We start from the raw sequence: 23,703 nt of genomic DNA, 5'->3' as shown, positions 1-23,703 counted from the left end.
CGAGAACATGTACCCCCTGGATATCCTGCCTCAACTAAAAAATTGTCCAATGGAAAAAAACTTCAAAGAAGCACAATAGGCTTGACATGGTGCCATTGATTCCTGAAAGACAGCGTGTACAAAGTGATACTAATTACATGTTGCTAAGCCTACAAACAATCTCACAGGCAGCATAGTATCTCTCTAAGGATGCCAAGAAACTGTAGCAGGCTGCCAGGCAGCATAAAGAATGCCAGACAAACTGCAGATATCCAACACAAAGAACAGCAGTACAGGGACAGCTGTCAGACCTCTCAGGGAGAGTTTACCCATAAAGGTAGCCAGTTTCACCAGATTGCTGGAAGAACTGCTGACGGTGTAGGAGAAAATGTAAAGATGTATTCCTGTGGTCAGGCACAGAGCACATAACAGGCCAATCGAGCTATCTTTTGCTCAATTTTATCCCAGAATTTTACCTCTGGCCTCAAAGGTAATGGACACTATGAAACGTCAGCAAGTCATACCAACTGAGATCTTTCATTAAACAAATAAATCAAGCCTCAACCAAGAAATGGGACTTGTGTGTCAAAATGTGTTGAAATGCCTTAAATGAGGATCCCCATTTGTTCTCTTTGGTCAAGCAAACGCCCGCCATCCATCAGGCTGTCTGGTGTCTCCGCTTTAGCGTCACACTTCCTGTGGAATGACCTGTCAGCTTCTTGAATTTATTTCTTCTTATCTGCGGCTTACCTCTGATGTTTTCAAAACAGGGACTTAAATCTTTTTCTCTCTCATCGTGACAAGTTGCCATATTGTTGGAAACTTGGCATATTGTTTTCCATCGGGTTGTTAGCTCTGCTAGCTTGAAACAGAAAGTAAATGCCACGGTATGCACCTCAGTCGGGGTCAGCATGAGGAGGAATTTAGCTCCGATGTGGAACAAGAAGGCCATTATTGAATTAACTTCTAGGTATTTTTGTAGAAATGTGTGCTTGCAGGCAATTATTATTTCATCTTACTCTAGAAGCAACGATATTGGAGCTTTACTATATTAGTGCTCCCTAACCAGGTTTCACTGTCATCGCTGAGCCTTAATCTGAGGACAGTGTAATATACAATTTGCTTTTATATTAACACTGCAGACCGAGTGATAACTTCATGGAACTGCATAGATAAGCGGTGTATTGCATCTGGTTCAGAGATCTACCTCTCTCACTGTAATTGGACTTGATGATGAATGGCATTGTGGGTCCTAATGTGGCAGTATGGTTTCATCTTGAGCCTCTGGCTCTCACAAGCTATTATCTCCATCCTTTGAGGATACATTGTGTCTGAGCCTTTGTTGGCTCTGCGCAGTGGAGTGGAGGACCTAATCTATTTATCACAGGGTCTGCGTGACCACCCAGCCAGGCTGCTGTATCCGATCATACCAGGCTCCGTTGTGCTCTTCCTCTGGGGGAGAAGAAAGCGCAGATGTAACATGCAGCTTCACACCTGTCAAACAGCGGTGGTGTTGGTCATCCCCGAGGATTAAAGGACGGAGGGGGATCACATTTAAATGCATTTTAGTGTCATGGTTCTCAGGTTCGCACGAATCTGGGATTTTGTCTTTTGGCACAGTGGATGTAATCCTCAAAGCCGAAGGTTCATAGGAATCTATCATACTTTTAAAGAAGTATTGAGGGTGAGATTTGTTTGGGTTTTTTTCCAGGGGTTTTGCAGTTTCAAGTGTTGTTGAAGCATGAATCTGGGTCTTCTCGCTGCTTCACCAACTTTTCTTTGACGTGATGAGATTACATCATTCAAGCAAAGAATGTTGAACTAGCCCTCAGTGTGGCGTCGCCCTCACTGGCCACAGGAAAAGGGGGAAATAAAAAGAGAAAGAGAGGAGACAAAAACCTCGGCATTTCTGGACCGGAACTGTAGTTATTAAATTACATTTTTTGAGCTCTTCATCATTTTTTTTTTATATTACACTATAATTTTAACTAATGGAAATGATTAAGAATTCAGGTTTATAATTTAGTTTTGCTCAACAGAAAGTTATATAGTTTGATCCATTTGTCAAGATGGGGATATGTCCTCTGACATAAAATACCTCCACTGCAGCCCTATTAGACGAGAGCTTTTTTAGTATCTTTTCATATGGGTCTGCAGTGCTGCCAGGCGGTTGTTGCAGAGCATCATTAATTATTATAGTTCAGTTGTTGTTCACAAATATGATGGAAAAGGAAAAAAAAAAGAACAATGGGAACATTTTTTGTTGATGATGTAATATACAGATACATTGGATACAAATCTAAGTGTACAGTGTACATCCGAGTCGAAACTTTCTGCCTGAGCAGCGGCAGCAGTTCACTTAATCAGCGTCTTGAATGTGTCATTCGTCTCACATCCTCGGTGCTTTGCTTTTGCCCTCCAGCTTGGCATCCGAGTGTACAGTGTTTCATTTGGTGCTCATTACGCACACTGCATGGAAACAACCAAATATTGAGTTTTCACTGACGTTTCCATGGCGACCCACGTCTGAATGGGGAAGAGTTGAGGTGCGCAGTGTACTTTGCCTTGAGTGGCTGTACAGAACCAGATGACGCTCTCAGTCAGGGATGGGGACTGGGGCCATTAATGGAATCCACCTCCTCCAACCTCCACCAACGCAGTTCGGCCGACAGCTAAAGTCAGCGTTTGCATGCTGCACAGCACACTGTGGGCTACAAAATTATGACAAGTTACATTTAATATTCGGTCGCTAATTGGCTTCACACATTGTTTTCTATAGTATTTGCCCTCTTGCATGTAGAACAGAGGAGCCCATTATACGTTGAAGATGAAGCCAAAGTCTGTACAAGTCTGATTTTATTTCATCCTCAAAAGAGGGAACTCTGTTCAACTGCATGGTGTTTACCCATGTGCAGAATGGAATCCATCACTTCTAATACCCAGGGATGGTGTTGGCCATGGAGAAAAAAAAAAAAAAAAAAAAAAAAAAAAAAACGCTTGCCAAGTAGTCATGCATGTGATCTGATGGAAATCAGAGAACCTCGCTGTGCAGCGCAAGCCACTGATTTCTCATCATGACAACTTGATATGTGAAAGACGCTGTCCCCTACACAGGGTAGTTAATGAAAACACTGTCTGCTGTCACCGACTCTCCATCTTCAACATAATGATGCTTCGCTTATCAATATATGAATGTCCTGTAGCGGTGAAAATTAATCTCTGGTGCCCAAAGTGCATGATGAGATGTGTGAATAATTCACAGCTTCTTGTTTGTCTGACCTTGGATGTTTTTTTTGTGTGTGTGTGTGTGTGTGTGTGTGTGTATTAGCTGGGAAGTGCTGCGGTTCCTGCTGTCAAACCTGCGCTGGTGGATGGAGGAGTACTGCTTTGATGGCTTCAGATTTGACGGAGTTACCTCTATGCTGTACCATCACCATGGTATCGGTAAGACTGGTTGCATTTCAGGACTGGGTAGTAAAGCCTGCACTCGTTTGTAACCGACAGTTCAGTGTGCAGCAGACTCCGGGGGGTTAAAGAAGACTTTGAGTGTGTTAAGAAGGCCGACTGATCTGACCCATAATCTAAAGCTTGTTTTCAGTTTGCAATGAACCGGTTTCTTTACTTAAAGCTTGAGATGGAGAAAACTAAGCGTATCCGGGTGATAGAGATAGACACTGATGTGTACACATTAAAAATTAAGCTTTGTAAATGTTTTAAAAAGGAAGAAAACTGAGTGTTATGAGCAATAATTCCAGAGCTTTAGATGGATATGTCATTTGAAGTAGTGGTAGATCGCTTGGAAAATACATCCGTTATTACTGAATATCCTACAGCTTCTAGAGAGTAAGTTATTCATTTTTAAAAGTGCGTCTCTACTAGTTACCAACCTGAATGCTCCTCAGAAGATTCGTTAAGACTCCATTTCTGTTTGGATATTAAAGAATGCATAAGTCTTTTAGTATTCTTCCTATTTCTTGCTGAGTTACAAAGTCCAGATGTGAGGGAGTTATTCTCTGTGCGCTGCCATCACCTGAGCAATCTGAGCATAATGACCTTTAGGGAGAACAGCCTTTAAAGAAAGACCAGAGTCTAAATTCAGTTTCACACAGAATATGAGGAGAGGTGCTGCAGTCATTTACAACATAAGGGGGTTCTTTATTGAACGATAAAACACGTAAACCAATTCATGTTGGCCACCCAATTAGAAATGATGACACTGTTAATTAGCATTAAAAGGTTTTTCAGTGCAGAAAAATAGTTGAAGAGATGAAGTGAACTTAGAAATGTTAGTGTGTTGCCTGTGTTGGTGTTCTCCTCTTAGGCGCAGGCTTCTCGGGGGACTACAGTGAATACTTTGGCCTTCAAGTGGATGAAGACTCTTTGGTTTACCTGATGATTGCCAATCACATTCTCCATTCTCTTTATCCTGACTGCATCACTATCGCAGAGGTAAAAAAAAAAAACACACACACATACCCAGCATCCATTTTAAAAATGGCACTGCCTTCAGGCAGTAATTAAAACTACTTATTTGTCAGCCATGGCTTACTTACTTTTTGTTTTTCATTGTTAGGATTTACTAGTTACTGCAAAATGGGAATGGGATATCTGATCTGGTCGACTGGGAGGGAAACCAGTGCATATAAAGAGTAAATATGATTTTACACAGTTGGTCGTCTCTGCAGGATGTGTCGGGGATGCCTGCTGTCTGCAGAAAAGTGGAGGAGGGAGGACTTGGCTTTGATTACCGACTGGCTATGGCAATTCCTGACAAGTGGATTCAGGTGAGGTGACTTACTACTTTTGATTGTGCCTCTTTGAAGGCCTGAGTTATAGTTGTTCATTTGCACAGATTCTTTCTCAAGAATTCTAAAAGCTAAAAAGGACTAAAAAGTCGATGAAATGTACCTTTTTTATAGTATTGTTTTTTTTTCCCGTAAGACTGATGCTTGTAACAATACACCCATTTCTGAAATTGTTATAATAATAGTAATAATATTGATCATGATAATCAGAATGTGTCAAGAGTTTAATTGTTTAAAGGGTGCACAGCGACTTTTTTCTTTTCATTATGGTTCTTCTTCTTTTATTCTACCTGCTGTGCACTTTGGAGAGCCGTCATTTACCCTGCAGAGACAGAACTATGAGTTAATGAGTGAAGCAACATGACTGATGTTGAAAATAAAAGCAGCTACTTCATGATGATATTCAAGGTGATATTTAAAATGTTGACAAGTCTGGTTTCTGATCCCCGCTGAAACTTTTTCAAAGTGGGGCTTTGAACATGCGGACGGTCACCTCTGCCTTTTGTTTTATTAATCATTCACTATGAAATGTATATCCTTAGAAGATTAGAAACAGTTATTACTTAAGAAAAAATCAATTCCATATTCCAGTAGGATTACCCCCCCCAGAAAGACACCTCTGCTCTCCTTAAAGATATGACTTTGCTTTGTGATAAAGTCTTTGGATTCAATATAGATTTTACTTTCTGCTTCCTCATCCTTAGTCTCATAATTGACTGGAAATTATCAAGTTGATCATCCTCATCAGGACTCAGTTTACACTCAATTTGAAGGCAAACTGCAGTTGTGAGTATGTAGTTATGTGGGGAAAACGCATCGTTGGGTGCAGCAGTTTTGGTGCTTACTGTCAGATTTTGAGTTGTTCCATGTTTCCTTGAAGGTTATCATCAATCATGCCACACAGCACAAGGCGCAGCTGTTTTCTTCGAATATCTTCTAGATAAAAGGCAGTTAATGTCTACAATCAAACACACAAACATTCCGATAAATGCCTGCTGAGGGAATGACGATGAACAGCTTTCAGTCTGGCAGATGAGCAGACAGAATACGAACCATGTCGCGCGTCTGTGTTAACAGTGAGACGCCCCATCTACTGTCTGTTTTTAAACTGCAGGTGATATCAAGCCACAATGAAGCGGCGTTGACAGCAAAACAGTCACCTGAATTACTTTAACTTCACTGTTAAAGTTTCCTGTCTGAAGCAGTATTAAGTGTTGTGTGTTCTTTGGACAAGGACGGAGGTTTCTGCCTCACCTGGACAATCAAGTCTATTCTACGATACACAAAAGGGAGCACTTTCTGTCGCTACTCATTACAGGCCAGAGTGATACCATTATCCAGCAATGTGTTGCCACCCGGCGCTGCGTCAGTCTGGGTGGGAGACTGTGGGCGCCAAATATTCACGGTCCTTCGACAACAACTGTTGAAGCACCCTTTAGCTCAGCACTTGAGTCCAAACTGTCTCTGTGAAAGTATTTAATAGCCCACAATGGGAAAACATTGTTTATAACGGCTCAGTCATCAGGTCCATAACTGTAACGTTGAAGGCAAGGAGCGCAGGGAAAAGTACGCGCATACCCAGCCATGCAGACAAAAAGAAAAGAAAAGCTATTATCCGAGTTTTGTTTTTGCTTCCCTGCTGCTTCTACATGAGCAGACTTGCTGTCAGAAAGTTAGTCTCTCCTCAAAGCCTGTATTGATAAAAATGCCGCCCATTTACTGTCGATGTACAACAGTGCTTTTATGAAATCACGTAATATCATTTTAGAAAATATATGTGTAGGAACACAGAAAGGCAGCAGGTTATCTCTGTGGATATGTCAAGTTTGTTTGGGTTCGGCTCCTGGATGAATACGGATCACTTGGGGTGTGTGTGTGTGTGTGTGTGTGTGTGTTTGTTTAAGGAGCCTTTTTCTGCATTTGAAGAAAATTTCTGTTTGCAGAATGCTTAAAGTATTGTCTGTTGTACGATTTATATAAAACTTTGCTTTGCTTTTCATCCACCAGCCCACAGTGAGTGTTACTGTATATTTACTCATATTTTAGCAGAAAAGCAAGGCAGCGTGTGTGACCTCGGCACAGCATGCGTGCGCTACAGTGTCTTGTGTTTCTCGATGGGGGAAGTCAATGCATCGTTAATCAAGTCTGTCTCTCACAGCAGTCGGTTCTACTCAGTTGCAGTGCTGGGAGGAGGAGAAAAGAAGGTGAGAGAAGAGAGATAGTCCCAGACTTGACCTTCCTCTGTGATACTGGTGCTCGCTGTGCAGCCAGCAGCGCTGTACCACAGAGATTTCACAGGATAATCTTCAGGCCACCTCTGGAGAGGCTGCTGCTGCTGCTTTTACTTTTCAAACAATATTGCCTCTAATGCAGTATTTGTTTAGATACTTCTTCTGGTTGCATATTTTCAATTAAATTTGTTGCCTCCCTGAGGAGAGTTGGTGCTGGGGAAGAGCAAACGAGCATCCCTGTATGTCTGTGCAGGGAAGCATTCATGTAACATGGCTTGGTAAAGTCAGTGAAGTGCACTCAGGGCTAGCCTTGCCTCTTCCTACAGAGTGTCAATTAGGGAGGGATTTGAATGGACTGAAGTGGAGCCTCCAGTGAGGTGTGTGTTGCAGAAAAGGAGGGATGGATTGGGGAGGGTAGGCATTCAGGACGAGATACGGAAAGACGGGAAGAAAGGGAAGGGAAAAAGAGACAAAGACACAGAGCAACAGAGCTGTGAGCTTATTTATAGACTCGAATGTGTGCAGAATGAATCTCTCTCAGTTCCTCGGCTCGGCTGGGGCCTCACGCTGTGTTTTGTCCTCAGCGTGACTGATTGATATGACTCATTTACTGGCTGCAGAAGGCTGTTAGGACCAACAGACTGTGAAAAATTAAGATATCCTAATGAGAGGACCAGATAAGGCATGCAGCACAAGTTTGGATGATTCGATCTGATTATGACCATAAAATGTTGTCACTCCTAATGGATAATGTAACAAAAGCCCTCTAATTTAACAAGCACCCTTCCCTCAAGCTACAATAGATTGAGATGTAATTGAAACAATTAGAGGCAGAGGAGGAAGAGGGCTCCATGGTAGCCGCTTGTATGAGAGAGGTTGACTCGGAGAATTCTCCAGCATCCCTCTGCTTCTCTCAGCTGTTAAACTTGAATGACCTCGAAGTCAATTGTCTCCCTTTTTTTTTTTTCTTTCTGTTCCTCCATTTATTTTAATTGAATGAAAATATCAGCCTGCACTTATTAGTTTAAGGCAGGGAAAAAAAATCCTCTTCTAGTCAGTGCTACTTCACTCAGAAGAACTTTCAGTTAAATGACCCCAGACCTCCCGTCTGGACTCCCAGCAAGCAGTGATGTAACTCAGCTTGTTCAGGCAAACATGCCAGAAGCGTCATCACCAGCGTCCACTCTGCAGGCGTCACCTTCTTTTTGTCTGCATAGACAGCAGCTGCATCACAGTATTATCCTGCTTTATTGCACTTTAAGGCCACCTCTGTGTGTTAACTTGCAGCACGGGAGCTTTTTTCCCTAAAAACTGTGAGGTTATGTGAAAAGTGCCGAATCTAAAGAGACATTTCTGCTGGCAGAAAGGTGAATAAACCGTGAAAATGTAGAGAAACAAGCCCATTTGCTCAATCACGAGGCTTGAGAAGTGCACACCTTTGGAATGCTTTTTTTCACTGTTTGTGTAACGGGAATAGGTCTCCATAGCAACGCAACTTCAAACACAACTATGGGCAGATGTGCTTGCAAAGACAGCAGAGGCGGGATGCCCGGGTCAGTCACAAAATGTAAAACGAGCTTAAAACTAAACTCCTCTCTGCCATCAAGTCCTCGCGAGCACCACGCGAATGTGGTCGAGAGGCTCTCGAATCAGTCACAGCATGTTGGTGGCAGTGAGATGACCTCATCCTGCACTTCAAGTTTTTTTTTTATTTTTTTATTTCTATTATTTTTTTTTTTCTATTTTATTTCTGGCTCTGCCTAATTAATCTGGGCGCTCTGGTTGGCTCCTGACAGCAGGCTTGTAAAGTAAGATTTGTGCACCGCTCATTATCATTGATGAAGTGGAGTGTCAGTGGTGCCAGGAAGCTCGGCTGGCCGGGGCTGATGTGGGTGAGCTGGTGGTGGAGAAGTCGTCAACCCATTCACTCCTTTCTCTGCGCCGACAGTCCCACTCAAAGATTAATTGCTCCCAGACTACTTTTGTGGTTGAATTGAATTGTAATGGTTCATAAGAAAGTGTAAAATGTCTGCTTGTATGCGGATGTGTTGGCAGTGAGGATGATCTCTGGGGTATTTCCTGTAGATTCGCTTGTTTGGATTTTATATTAAAGCGAGTGGTGTAGGTGGGGGAGAAAAACATTTGAGAGGTTTTATTTCCAGCTGATGCTGCCTTGTAGCATTTATTGCATTTATTGTAGCAATTATATCATAGCCTCTATATTTGTTGGTTGATTCTATAGCAGATCCTGCCGTCTTCCTTAAAAAGGACAAGAGTAAGTATTATTTATCTGTGTGCATTAAAAGGAAATGTAATTCATCAGCAGTATCAAGTTAAACCCTGTGACTTTTTGAGATGTTATTCAGGTCAAATTAACCTGATAGAAAATTAAGATTAACAACTATAACAAATTTTAAATATAATGCTAGGAGAATTGATGTAGGTTTACTAAGGTGCTGGGTTATTAGGCCGTCTAATATGCATCTTGATAGATGGGGTGAGATACAATCCAGGGGGGGTAACATTTTGTACAGAGCAATGTGTGCTTTTGATGCAATCTGATGCGGTTCCGAAACATTCGCTTAACACGAAAACAAGATTTTTCTATGAATATGGCACTGATTAGCTACCTTCACCGGATATGCTTGGAGGCCAAGGAATAAAGAGTAGTACATCACAGCTCAGGAAACCATGCATTGGATAGATGGCGCGTGTATGTATCATGCCAAAAAGCAGTCTCTCTCACCTGCAGCGGAAGGTCATAAATCTTAAGCAGTTAATCTTTTAACAGCTTATGTCATTACCTAAGACCTTGCTGAGTTGTAGCTCAGTTGAGGTTGGAAAATGTCTTTTTTTCGGTGTCCTCTTTATGTTGCTTTAGCGTTCACTGTGATGTCTTCTTGAGGGGTGTTCAGATCCGTCCCGGCTTCGCTGTACTTACCAGTTGTTCTACAACTGCCGGGCTTTGTCCCATATTCCTTCCTTCTTACTTCTTCCTCATGTGGATTTTCTGTCTTTGGATTTTAGATGTGATGGTACATTGTGAACCATATCAGCGTATGTCCTGGAACGTTTCTGTTTACCAGTAACGCAACAACTCGAGGAATGTGTATTACTTTCACAGCTGCATCATGTTTGTGGTCCACCTGATTTTAACTTTTTAAAAGGTCTGCAGACTCTGACGCTTGGGCTCAGAGTCCATAACAGGTTTACATGTTAATTAAATCAGTTTCAATGAATTAATGCATTAATTTAACACTCTGGGGTCTAATGCCCACCGGTGGGCATTTTTGACACATCTCCAAAAACACATCTGTAACTCTGTGAGTTTTTGTCATTGAAACATATAAGTGACACCATTAAAAACCTTGAAACTTCTAGTTTTCAAATATATATATTTTAAAAATAAATTATATAGCTGGCCCTTTTTAAAGAGAGTGAACAGAAATCTTTGGATTTTCTGTACTCTCAGACTGCAGCAGCTTCCTCGGCCACACCTATCGCTATTCACATGTAAAGTACCAGGTGATTGAGTGGCTATTCACAGGTGAGAACACGCCCCATTCAGCCAGCATGTGGGGGAAGGCAGCAATGTCCTAACCTGACTCACGTCATCTGGCTGCGTTCACCAACTACACGCGGGGGCGTTCCCTTTCCTCACACAACCATCTGAGGAGCCTGGGAGTCATATGTGTTTCGTCTGATTAGAAAATAATCGGAGCCAATCATTAATCGCTGGGTGGGACTTGAAGTTGCGTTATGGCCGCCCATTCATGCTCCAGAGGGCGGGAGTCAGGTAAGCTCTGAGCTACGTCACGGGTTGAGTCATTGGGAGTGGCTGAAGTGGCGTGTCAGTCAAGATGACGGACAGATTCTTCATCCAATCACATGCACGAGTTTTAGGAAAAAATAGCGCCATTTGAAATCATGTCGGTTGTGGGCTCGTCCCAGATGGTATGCGAATACCAGAGGGCGGGAGTCAGGTAAGCAATGTCCTGCCAGTGACAGACAATTATCACATGGAGAGTGACAGGGGGGTGGGGGGGAATCAGGGGTGTTACACACCCATCTAATTAGTATTCAACGCTCAGAGACACTGACTGGAGTTACAAATACTTTTTTACAGTTTGTGTGAAAAGGAAAAAAACATTTCTGACTGCACTTTTTACTTTTATGCAGCCAACACTTTTGTTTACAAGGTTCAACCTTCAAAAGTCTCGGCTAGATATATTTATAGTGTGTTTTCTTGCACTGTTTGAAGACCTCTAAAACTTGTTTTTTTGTACAGTTGTGTTTACCCTCAATTTAAAGCTGCAGTCGGCAGGTTTTCAAAATTGCGAGTCTAAAGTCGGAAAATTCGAACTGATACAACTTTCAGGTCCCTCCCCCAACCTCTAACAAGCTCCGAATCGCCCCCCAAACCCCTCCCCCTCTGTGGACGAGGTTGTGCACGTGAGTTCACACCAGTGTGAGCGCACACAAGCTGGGGCAGACTCACGCTCAGCAGCGTGTGCACAAGCTGTGATTGACAGGTAGGATTCCTCCACCCTAACTTGATTGGTTAAAAACAGCCGGGAGCGCTCGGTTTTTGCAAGCATGATTACAGGCTTCAGAGGGAGCTACAGATTTCGTTATTTTTCCTAAACAGCCTATTTAATATTCTACTTCCAGAATCCCATGACAGTTCAAGCTAATATGACTAAAAAAAAGTTGCCGACCGCAGCTTTAAATAAAACTTGTTTGTATTACATTCACTTCACTCTCATATTGTTTTTTGTTAGGCTTTTCAGAATACAACCATATGTGTCACTTTTGCATAGATGTTTACAGTTAGTTGAAATGCTTGAAAATGTCAAGGTGGTGACAACTGCCTCAAAGTCTCTGAAAAGGCCTTAGACTCCAGAGGGTTAAGACTCTTCAGTGGAAATTCTTGTGGCTCCCTAGTTCACATTTTTCTCATGTGTACTCAGTTTGCACATGAAGAGCATCTTTGCATTGCTCGATGTTTGCCTCAGGATCTCAGCAACATAGTGGAGTGTGGAGCACGATGACCTGGGCTGTCTTTACACATGGATTGTTTATGCAAATTGAATGAAAACGCACTTCTTATTTCTACACGTTTCTACACACATGGACAAATCTGTGGACAAAACTTTTGGACATTATCCAACCTGGAAGGTTTGGCTGGGTAAAAACAAAGTAACTGGGCACTAAAACCCAGACCTTTTGATGAAGCGGATCGTCCATTCACATACACATAAATATTGATCAGGACCCGTTTTCTCACATATCTATCTTAACCTAATTATTTCACAGCGATAGGATGAAAGAAAGTGTAAGAATTTGTTGTAAATCGTGATGGGTACCCTGCTGAGGTGTTTTCTTTTGGGGGGGAGGGGGGTTCTTTGGCACTGGTAGTGAATATAATCGCACAAGATTGAATGTGAACACATGGTGATATATAAAGTGGGATAGCCTCTATTAAGGTGGACCAGCCAGTTCATCTCAGACATATTGATCGGCACAATTTACTCTCTTTACTCTGTGGATTATGGCTCTGTAGAGTAATATAAAGGTTTCCTGACATGTCAGTCAGCTGTCACTGCCAATTCCACTGAGCAGACTTCAGCATGTCACTTAAATGGGTTTGCCAACTCCCCCACCAGTCAAACGGGCAGCATCTCAAGGGTTCTTGGAGGACATTAGCTCCTCTTTTTTTTCCTATTTTGATAGGGATACTGTAGCTCTCTATTCTTTCTTGTGTTTATCAAATTACCTCTGTGCCCACTGTACAGAGAGCCCACAGTGTTACTTTTTCCTCTGCCCTCTGCTATTTGGTGTTTGTGTAACGCTTAATTATAATATCGAGTTAGTACGACTTTATTGCAGCACTGTGTGGGAAAGTATGCTTGGGGATGAATGCTTTGGTGACCCCTGTCTTCTTCTAACCTCTGAAAATGACTCCATCGGCAGGAAGTGTGCATGTAGGCAGGCCAGCACAGTGGCATTGATTCCAGGGTTGGATTTATTGTTGAATCCCTCAGTTTCGAAGGGAGGTTGTGACCTTGCCCATCTCGGGTTGGGAGAGCTGATGCCTTACTACCCATGGGCTGTAGTGCAGTTATTAAAAACTCCATTACCACCATTCAAAGGCAGACATAACTCACTGTACGGATATAGAGATGTCAAAACAAAGATTGATCTTAGAAAGAAGAACAACCCAGAGAAAAGTCTAAAAAGGTAGAAAAACTGCCAGAACTGAGATGCTGAGCTGAAAGCATCAGTCAGAACCTGAATAGATCTTTCAGCAATACATCTATCATACCCTTTTTTTTAATAACCCCTCTCTGTCGCCGTGTAGATCCTGAAGGAGTTTCAGGATGAGAACTGGAACATTGGGGACATTGTCTTCACGTTGATCAACAGACGATATGGAGAGAAGTGCATTGCCTATGCGGAGAGTCACGATCAGGTATTCTTGTCTACACTATCTAACTTTACGGTGCAAATGGGAAGAACTTTCTCTTGTCAGAATTGTTAAATATCACATACTTTTAAGTCTCTGGTTGGTGATAAGACCCTGTCCTTCTGGCTGATGGACAAAGAGATGTACACCAACATGAGCACCCTAATTCCCATGTCGCCCGTTATCGACCGTGGAATCCAGCTGCATAAGATGATCCGCCTCCTCACGCACGGCCTTGGTGGAGAAGGCTATCTAAACTTCATGGGTGAGTCAATGGAAATGCATAGAATCTAGCTAATAGCTCTGGGCTTTATGATGGAATAAAAAATGTATTTAAAGCCCTCACTGTTACATGTTGCGTTAGCCATTTTATCTTTAGTTTATTGAAGCATCGCTGGAGAAACCAGAATGTTTTCTTAAACTCTGTCTGAGCATCGCACGGGAATTTGCTGAGAGACGAACACCAGAAGCCATTAATGTTGCAGGACCTAACATGACAAAGCAAGAGTAAGACTTTGACAAAACCGACCAAACGTTTTTATATGTGAAGAACTTGTATTCATGTTAATCTAAGACTGCATTGGCTCACTGCAAGGGAGAGTTGATCACGATAAGGTTACAAACTGAAATTTAAGTTCCAATCCCTGACAAGCTGTTGTAATGTTGTGCATTTCCTATTTCCTCAGCCTCAGCAGACTCGCCGCCTTCGTAGAGCAGAAGTAGAAGTGATAGTTATCCTAATCTTTTCATAATTATAAACTCACAACTTTGCAGACGAGCCAAGAAAATCGAACACGACACAACACAGAACCGGGTGGCGGCTCCTTTATTACCGACAGCCACAGCAATGCTAACTCTGCATTCTTCTGTCATCCCGTCTTTTTTTCCTCCTCTCGTAGTTTATTTTAGTTGCAAAATACTATCAGCACTTTCAGCACCCAAGCTCACGGCGCCAGATTTGTTTTACCTGACCCAAGCAGGAGTCAAGCGTTCCTCTGTTGTTGTTTTAATGGTTACCGGCAAACAGCGCCGTACATTACCACTACCCTGTAATGCATTACTATCAGCTGCCATTAAAACGAAATGCTTTCATTTCAAGACGATAGACGCCTAACGTATTCCATTTCTTATAGTGTAATGACTACTGCCCGTCCCAAATTTCAGTCCAATTATAATCCAATTCCATTATTTCAATTATATTCTAATTATACTCCAAATTAGTCCAGTTCTTTATAATTGTATTCATATTATGCCACTTCATAAAAAAGGGTAAAGGAGGTTAATGACATTGTAATAACTGAAAATACATGCATGGTTTATTATAATGTTTTTTTTGTTTTTTTTTTTTTCACTATGCCAAGCACGGCAGTGACTAAATAATCAATCGACAGTGATCTATGACATCATCCCATTTAGTAAGGGCATTTTGTTTTAAAATCATTAGACGCGTCTGTGTTTCAGGCGAGTTTAAAATGCTGAAGATGCCATCGAGGTCACGATGTAGCCACACCGCGTTGTTTGTTGTATGAGATTCCCATCGGATGCTTGTCATATACTGTATTCCACCTGAATTTGAACTTCTCCCCCTTGGCAGACGAGACCGTCCCCTAAGTGTTGACTGAACAGAAAAACACATCTTGCCTGTTCGGGTCTTCCACAGGCAACAAGCAGAACCAAAGTTTAGGATAAATATTTTATCGGCATATGCCGTGAGATTGTCCCTAAAGGAGGCATTTTTCTCCTTCTGTTATGTTTTCTTGTGTTGTGTGTTATCTGTGCTGTGATTGGTTGTTGTACGTACCAACATGTCATCATGTTTTGGGGGTTTTTGGTAACTTTGGGGAAAAATAATTTTCAATATCAAGCACACACATCACATTTAGAAAGGTTTAGCATCACTTTTCCAGCAGGCTAAAGTGCATAGTTGTGTTTTGTTATACTTCTTTCTTTAGTTATATCTGTTGAGCTGCCAAAGAGAACGGCTGTCGAGCATCAAGGGGAACCTCTTGAATTGGGGTTGACTTCAAAACAGGACGTAAACCAGATAGATGGCTTTTTTCCCTCAAATTGAGCTTCTTCTCAATCACTGTTGAGATGCTCCTCATTTGCAACTCCTCATCCGAAGTAGGGTATATCTTTATCCAGCCCTGCTGGTAAAGGTAATAAGTGATAATTAATGTTGCCCAGTTAGAAGTTGACCTTGGCTGAAAGGACTGCGTGTCCTTGACGGTGCCCATTCTCTGATGTCGTGCAAACACAACTAATGTTTGTGTTCCAAAGCATTTTTAGCTCCCCCTGGTGTCCTGTTTCTCTGGTAAAGCAAGCTAAACATTTCTGCATCCTAAGATTTCAGTATCGCTGAGCGTTAACCGTGATTTTGAGTGTTACTTGAGTGAAAGGAACGAAACACTGCAAGAGTCTCTGTTAAGTGGATTGACGTGTGGGGGGGAAACGAAGCACAATCAAAACGGCTTTTCTCGATGGACCGTCATAACTGGGCAGCTTATAATGATTAGAATGTCAGAGAATTGACCCCATGTGGGCAGCTGAAGGACAGTTGATAGTAATTATATCAGATACTCTGGCTAAAACATAGCTGAAAGGCACTCTCTGCTGCACTCTAGGTGCTTTGTCTCCCCCACGGTTTTCTGTGCCACATTAATTTCCAGCCAATCATTGCAGCTTTGAAATGATAAAGAGCTGATTGGCTGAAAACAATCCTTCAAAAGTGGACTTCAAAAGAAAAAAAAGAACAACGTAATGTCTGCTCACTTGGCATCTTCTCTGTTGCCACATTTTTGCATCTTTAGATAATATCCATCTCCATAAGTGTACATGTCCAGGGGTAAAAGGAGAGCTTATACAGGTCTGTGCAAAAGTCTCGAGCCACCCCTCATTTCTTAATATATTGACAGGAAAACGGTAGGGGTGCAGTGATCTCAGTCACAAGAGTCATTGTTCTGATGCCGGCAGGAAAAATGAATTATCATGACTAAACTGTCTGCTTTCACTTCCTGCACGCATCATTCGTTTGCTCTTCTCCAGCTCACATCATCAAATTAAAGGGATTTGTGAGTTAGTACGCCTTGAAATCTTGACCAATTAATGAAGCTGGTGAATATTTGACCTTGTTGCTGCTGTGTTCTGTGGAACATGGATGCCGAGCAAAGATGATTCAAGATTCAAGAGCGCTACGGCTAAAGAGTCCGTGGATCTGTTGAGATATGCCAAACCAACCCTGTCTCATAGAATTACTTGTCAGGGCAACACAAGTGTTTTCCCAGTTGCATGTAGGTGAAGCTTTAATCAGAGGCTGGATAATGTTCAAAAGGCAATTATGTTTTCTGAATGAATTGGTGTTGGGATTCCTGGGAGGCAGGAATGAAGTGCACCCAACGGTCACAGCAGAGACGAAGGTTTGCATCCAGGCTGTTGTCTTTGGCTGTGTTCAGCTCACAAAAACAGTTTGGTCCCAGTTAGTTCAAGTTCATAGTAATAGAGGGATAGATATTTTATTAATCCCGAGGGAAATTCAGCAGCTACATAGATGCCCGAAGGCAGGTTAGTATCAACGGCAAACAAAAACCCAGTTAGTAACAACATACAGGAGGATGTAATTATATAAAATAAATAAATATAAAAATGTGCTCATGTGCAAACCTAATGCTGGTTTAATCATGATCCTCCCTGGCCACCCAGTAAAGAGTCATACAGTCTTATGGCCTGTTTGTGGAAAAGCTCAGGGACAGCAGCCTGCTGCTGAACATGCTCCTCTGTCTCCTCAGAGTTTGGTGGAGTGGGTGTTGTCCAGGATGGACAGAGTTGATCTGTGCCCCCCCCCCCAACAAACCACAGCTTAAAAGAGAACACTGGACACAACAGTTTTCTACAGATAGAAACAGGGATAAAGATCATCACTAGTTTGTCAGGGTAAATTTCAATGATGGAGAAGAAGAATTGTTCCGGAGTATTGCATCCGTCTTTGAGTCCTGTTTCATAGTTAAATCTGCCCTCTTCCATAATGACCTCCCTTATTATGCTCCTGGTTTGTGTTATAAATCTCCAGATAAAAGTGGATGCATTTTTCCACATTTTTAATTAGTGTTTCTGTTTTTTACTCTGATTCAGAGAATCTTCAAAGGGTTTGAGGACCTTGCAGGTTTTTGTTATAAATAACTTTGTGATTCAGTTATGTTGACTTTTTCGCTTTTATCAAAAGTTTTTCTGCATAAGTTTGTCTGTTTCTTTTCTTTTGTGGGTGTTGATGTCAATTTCAGGTCTAAATAAAATCTTTCATGGTTTTACAGGAGCTTTTGGAAAAGGTTGCTCATTTGTTGCCAGTTCTGAGGAAGCAGAGGAAGGACATCTTCTATTCCCAGTGAAGTGTTGTCTAGATGCCTAAAATAATGCTGAAAACTTGTTGTTTCCAAAATCCGGAAACTGAAAAAGTCAATAAATCTACAAAAGACACTCTTAGAACTTTCCCAAGAGGGGTCATACATGAGTGTTGGGGAAATACCCAAGAAAGAAAAGAAAGAAAATCAAGTAAATCTGAGATGACTTGCCGTGTCAATGGATCAATGATGGCAGAGTCATTTAGTCAGTGCTGAGCAAGAGCAAATTGTTTGAGCAAGCAAATCAATTTGAAGTGCATAGCCTAGAAAAACCCATTTATTTACTCATGACCAATATCAAACAGCACAGAGCAATAGGACAAAGGGAGCATCCGCATTTGAGGTGCTGAGAGACGGATACTGTAAAGGATGTTGGAGCGTCAATGACATTAAAGCACTCGGTGGCGTGGCAGTAATGAAACGCCTCAGTGGGTTTATCATTACATCAGCAGGGACAAAATGGAACTGCTCGCACTTCCTGACTTTCAGGGCTCAAAGAGACTGAAGATAACCTTGCAGATTTACAGTCTGAGTCTCTGAGCTGAAACTTCTCCCGGCACTTTGCATTCGTGGAGAGCTCCGAAGCAACAGCCACATGTTATATCGCAGCCTTGGACATTGAATTGAAAGTCGGTGCTTTCTCTACGTGCATTTCAAATGCATCATTCCAGTGAGAGTTAACCGTGCTTTCAGGCTTGTGGTTTTGAATTAATCCCACCTCAGCTGTTGGACCAGTAACTCTTGTTTAATGTGCAAACTGTGGGGTTGTTTGAGTTAACATTAAATCGGTAACAAGAAATCAATCTTGCAGGTACAAATAATCATTGCATCATGTCTGCTGCTTTTTCTTCACACTGCATTTGAAACAGTCTGTGACTCCCGCCTTCCCACCCCCTCTGGTTCCCACATTGATCTTCCTTTGGCAGAATCCCTCCAATGGAAAACACATTGATCCTTGGCTCCTTCTTGTGCTGCTAATTACTGAGGGGACTGTGTCACTGTCAGGACCTTATCTGATGCAGGGCTGTGCAGACGAGTAATGGGACGCGCCAGCTGAGAAGCGGTCTGACATAACCTTGTGTAAACACCGCGGCCCCTCCCATTAATCATAAAATAATTGGAGCCACCACAAATCTAGTAATCAATGTTACCTGGCAATATTTGACATTTATCTTTTATTCTATGATTATATGAGACCCAATATAACATCTGCTGGTTACTTTTTTTCCCAAATTTGAATATTTTGTCTGAAGTGTCGCCATGGTTACTGTTCTATGGGGTTGTAACTATTATTATATGCCAACTTAAATGCGCGAATACACCCACGATGGTAACGGAAAAAGGCTGTCAGTGCAGATAAATGATGATTCACCATCCTACTGTATACATCTGAGTTTTAACTTTATTGTGTTGAGCTGACTTGGTTTTTAAGGGCTTTTTTCCCTGAAGGTACAACTGTTCTCTCGCACTCAGAGGTTTACCTTTGTCGTTTCGGGCATGGCTTCTGTCAGTGAACTAATATTGTTGTTTGTTTCTTAGATCGAAGCAAAAGAAAGAGAAAAGAAAAATGTCTCTATGTGGGCAGGAAACCTGAGCAGTCGGGTCATAGAGGTTTGAAACGAACCCTCCGCTTAACCAGGCCAAAGACTGCAAACAGTAAAACTGGTGGCCACAATCCTGTGGTAGGTTCTGTCCTTATATTGTATTTACACCTTAATTCCAAAAGGCAGGTTCGATAATCTTTCTCAGACTCTTTTTGTTAGATTTAAATGCTGTCAGTAGCTGTAATAAAACTGAAAAATGATCATTTAATGATAATAAACAATCCTTACATAAAACACTAAAACTTCCAGAGAGCAAAGCCCATAATATCTGATGATAGGTTTTGTTTATGTGCACGTCAGGGTGAGAATCCATCATAGTTTATTCATGAACAGAATGTCCTATTTGGTTTATTTTAGCTGTGAGGAGGCAGAGGAAGGTGATTGTCACGGTGATTAATGTAGGCCTATGGGAGAAACCGTGCAGTGTCACTGTAGAGAAGGGGGAAATGATTACCTAATGGAGGTGTGTTGAATGTATTTCTTTTAAGCTAAAATCAAAAGAGGAGTCAAAGGCTTCCACGAGGTGCCGAATCAATTTCTAAATGAAACCAATCTTGTCCATGAGACTTTAAAAGCACAACATTGGAACACTGAATCGGCAGAGGAAGCCGGTGCTCTTGTGCCGTTAATGAAGTGTGGCTTCTTCTTTACGTGCCGTCTTCCTCAGCTTGGTACCTTGCACATAGATTAGCAGGCAGGTCATGTTTTCTTTCTCTAACCTTTGTGCTTTTGTGCGTGCTTATGAATTTCTGTGTGCTGGCACGTGAATGTGCCTTCCATATGGCGCACACTCTGTTAGAAAGAAATGGACATGGCATGGACTGCTACTAACTCATTAATGGAGAAATTCCCATTAAAAAACACTGAAGTAACCATTCAAATTTTTTATTTTTTTTTTGTGTGTGTGTGACCACAACGGTCTTGTAGTATTTGTGGAGGTCAGATGTAGATCATGCTAAGAGATTTCAAATCCAGTATGGAGAAACTGAGTCTTTAAATGCTTGTGATTTTTATCTCCTGTTAAATTACCTCGATATGAATGAAAGAAGAAAATGGATCCATTATTTCTTTTTGGTTCTTGTGCATTAAGAGTTCACACCAACTGATTTCAAACAAATGAAAGAGCTGTAAGCATAAAGTCCCCAGCCTTTTTTCTGTCTTTTTCTTTCTGGACCACAAGGGTAAAATCAAGAGAATTTTTTTTTTTTTAAGTGACTGACTGTGATTCAGTCTGTTTACCAGAGCTAAGTTCAGACAATAAGTTGGCTTCATTTGCTGTAAGTGATGATGAAAGACAGACAAAAATTAGCTATCCTGTACGACAGTATGAAGCAGGAAGTTTCTTGAGCTTTAGCTGATACGTGCTCCATAAACACTGTGGCTGCCCTATAGGGACATAATCCTACGAGAATATGCTCCGGTTGTCTTTGTGAATTGTTGTCCTGTGAAACAGAAAAGAATGTCAGCATTTTTACAAGTCATGGCATCTTTGACCTGAGAAACGTGCCATCAGAGTATCATCCAAAGAGAAACATCACCACAAACGGCGCATTCCATGTCGATGCATCTACGGTTGTAGAGGCATTTTGATGAGATACAAAAATATCAATACGTGGTGGTATCACAAGAGTTGCCCAAGCCAAGCATGGCAATCCACTTAATGCATGTTGAAATACTTCAGCGGACAGATTAAATGACATTTCTGCCCTTCAAGACAGTGTGGCTAAAAGTAAAATCCCTAAGAAATTAGTTGCAAAGCTGCACGGATGCCAATATCTTTGATCATTTTGCAAGTATGAACTCACAAAATTCCAAGCTGGAACTGCATTCTCAGAAGTTTCTCTAAATCGCTGCGTTGTGTATGAGAGCTTGTGCCGCCCTTATGCTCGCAGCACACGGTTGAACGCCTGTGTAATGCATCTGTGGCTTGCTGCTCCATGGATGTGTTGTCAGTGGTATGTGAAGTGCAACAGCCTTTTTGATGATTTTTTTTTTTTTGCAGTTTCAACTGTACATTGAGTCCCACTGCGTGGATCCATTTTTCTCTTATTGTTCAGCAGAGAAATGTGCAATGCCTTTGTGGCAGCTCTCACTCCTACACAGGCTGCAATGCAACTCGGTGCAACACAGAGCCCGTTTCTCTTGGGTTCGCTGAAAGTCGTACTGGGAAATGTAGAAGCTCAAAGCTACAGTAGATGTTTACCAGCCTGTCTGAGAGTTGATGCGCAAAAATAATTAGATATGTATTGAACACCACACACTGATGCTCGGCATCTGAATGTGCATTTTTATTTATTTAGGGTTTTTTTTTTCTAGGGATCTCCTTGAAGTTATGATGGAGCTCATTCTTTAGCTGCTGCTTAGAAGGGGTAGCCTCGAGCATGGACTTTCATAGTGCTCCTTTCAGCCTTGCTTTGTGTTGTGGTGTATGTATAAGCTGGCTCAATCCATAGAATACTCTGACTGGCTTTATGCATCGAAAAACATGTTTAATTTTCCCTCTTGGTCAGCTGACGGTGTACACACCCCAAATCAGAAAAAGTCGGGTGCAGTTTGAGATAAGAAGACTGTGACTCTTTCATTTACTTTGACTTTTATTTCACTGCAGACGGTATGAACCCCGGGTATTTCATGTTTTGTTTCGTCCGCTTCATTTTAATCATTAATGTTCCATTATTTTTGCATTTGAGGCCTGCGAAACCTTCTAAAATAAATTTGGGACTTTAAAGACTTCATTGATGATACCAAAACAAAGCTTTTTCAGGTGTTGTTTTGTCATTCTTCCTGTAAACGCACCTTAAAATATGCAACAGTACGCCGTTGGCATTCTCACGTTTCTTGTTTGATAATTTTAAACTTTGAAAATAGGTGGGAACTACAGGCTGGCCAGGCTTCTTCCTCAGCTATGTCTTTGTAATGTGTGTAGAACACAATTTTTGCATTGTCTGGTTTAGAAATTAATGTGTCTCTGTTGAAAAGATGAATGTGCAGGTTTCAGTGAAGGTTTCTGAATTCTGATTGGTCGTACACAGTACACATGTCCACTGCGTGGTGGACCATCCCAGATGCCTCGGAGCCCAGAGAGCTGAACAAGCTTAACTTGAAGCTTCCTTTTTGCACACATAAGTTTTATGCCGCAGTTGTTTGTGTAACTTTGTATTGTAGTGTTTGATCAAGCTTTCCCACAGTAATCCCACATCCATGTGGTTTTATTAGCTTTTGATCAATAAGTGTTCTTGATGCAGTGCTGTCTGCACCAAGAATAGAGATCAGTTTGTAACAATTTCTGAGATCACAGGTGTCCTGCTTCAGCTTGCACCCTCGTCCTTTATGCACTTTCTCCAGATTCCTTGAATGGTTAAATGACACAATGCAGAGGGAGAAATATACAAATCCCTTCCAATTTGTCTGTGAAGAAAATTGCTTTTCAACAGTTCATTGATTTCTTTTTTTTTTTCTCACATTTGTTGACAAATTGGAGATAGTTTGCATCTTAAAGACTTTCTAAGGCTGAGGATGGTGCACTGCAGACTTAAAGCAGAAATCCCCAGTTACAGTGTTGACGGCTTGTTTTGCTTGTGATGCATTTTAACACTTAATAACGCCATGTAAGCATGTTAACAAGGTGGAAAGATTGATTTCTTGTTGAAAGGGGCTCTTATTGTTCTGATTGATGAGATATTCTAAGGTAAATCAGTCGGGTGAGGGGTGTGCATATTGTACATCCATAGTAAGTTTGAACTGCCTGATATAATGTGGACAACAAAGACAAACCTGTTGCACCACTGACATTTAACACTTGCAGCATACAAACATAACTGAAAACAGCTCAAACTGAATCTTCCAGACGTATCTAAGATCAGTCGTTGCATCATCAGTTCCAGTCGTTCGGTTAAATGCGCATCGGTAACTCTTTTCCATGTATTTTAACAGCGTATTGGTGTGGTTGTTGAGCAGAGTGGGAGGATGATCTGTAAAGACTCCTGTAATGGGTTCTTTCTTCCCTGAAGTTCTTTGGAGAGACTGACATTTTGGACAGTTCACTTGTGGCAGCAGAGAACTAAAGAGAACTTTGTGGTCCTTTTTCAAGGAGCAGTAAGTGCCTGACGTGTGTTGCCACCTCTGGCCAAGGCTCACAGCAGCTGCAGTAGCTGTAACTTCAACGGTGAATTTGATCGCTTGTCTTTTTCAGGTGGAAGAAGAAGGCAGAGGGAGAAAAAAAAC

General features: G+C 41.7%; 1 protein-coding gene across 1 annotated transcript in view; it reads left to right on the top strand.

The window, feature by feature from the left end:
- The window catches only part of gbe1b (glucan (1,4-alpha-), branching enzyme 1b), an 87,495-nt gene that overhangs the window by 33,358 nt on the left and 30,434 nt on the right, over positions 1-23,703 (top strand). The window contains exons 8-12 of the mRNA XM_075473049.1: positions 3,308-3,423; positions 4,301-4,428; positions 4,665-4,763; positions 13,377-13,487; positions 13,575-13,746. Coding sequence (XP_075329164.1) covers positions 3,308-3,423; positions 4,301-4,428; positions 4,665-4,763; positions 13,377-13,487; positions 13,575-13,746 — 626 coding nt within the window. The remainder of the gene's footprint in view (positions 1-3,307; positions 3,424-4,300; positions 4,429-4,664; positions 4,764-13,376; positions 13,488-13,574; positions 13,747-23,703) is intronic.

This window comes from Odontesthes bonariensis, chromosome 9, assembly GCF_027942865.1.
Source record: "Odontesthes bonariensis isolate fOdoBon6 chromosome 9, fOdoBon6.hap1, whole genome shotgun sequence".
In the NCBI taxonomy this organism is placed as follows: domain Eukaryota; kingdom Metazoa; phylum Chordata; class Actinopteri; order Atheriniformes; family Atherinopsidae; genus Odontesthes; species Odontesthes bonariensis.
The sequence above is the reverse complement of the archived record's forward strand: the minus strand, read 5'-3'. Positions and strand labels throughout refer to the sequence as shown.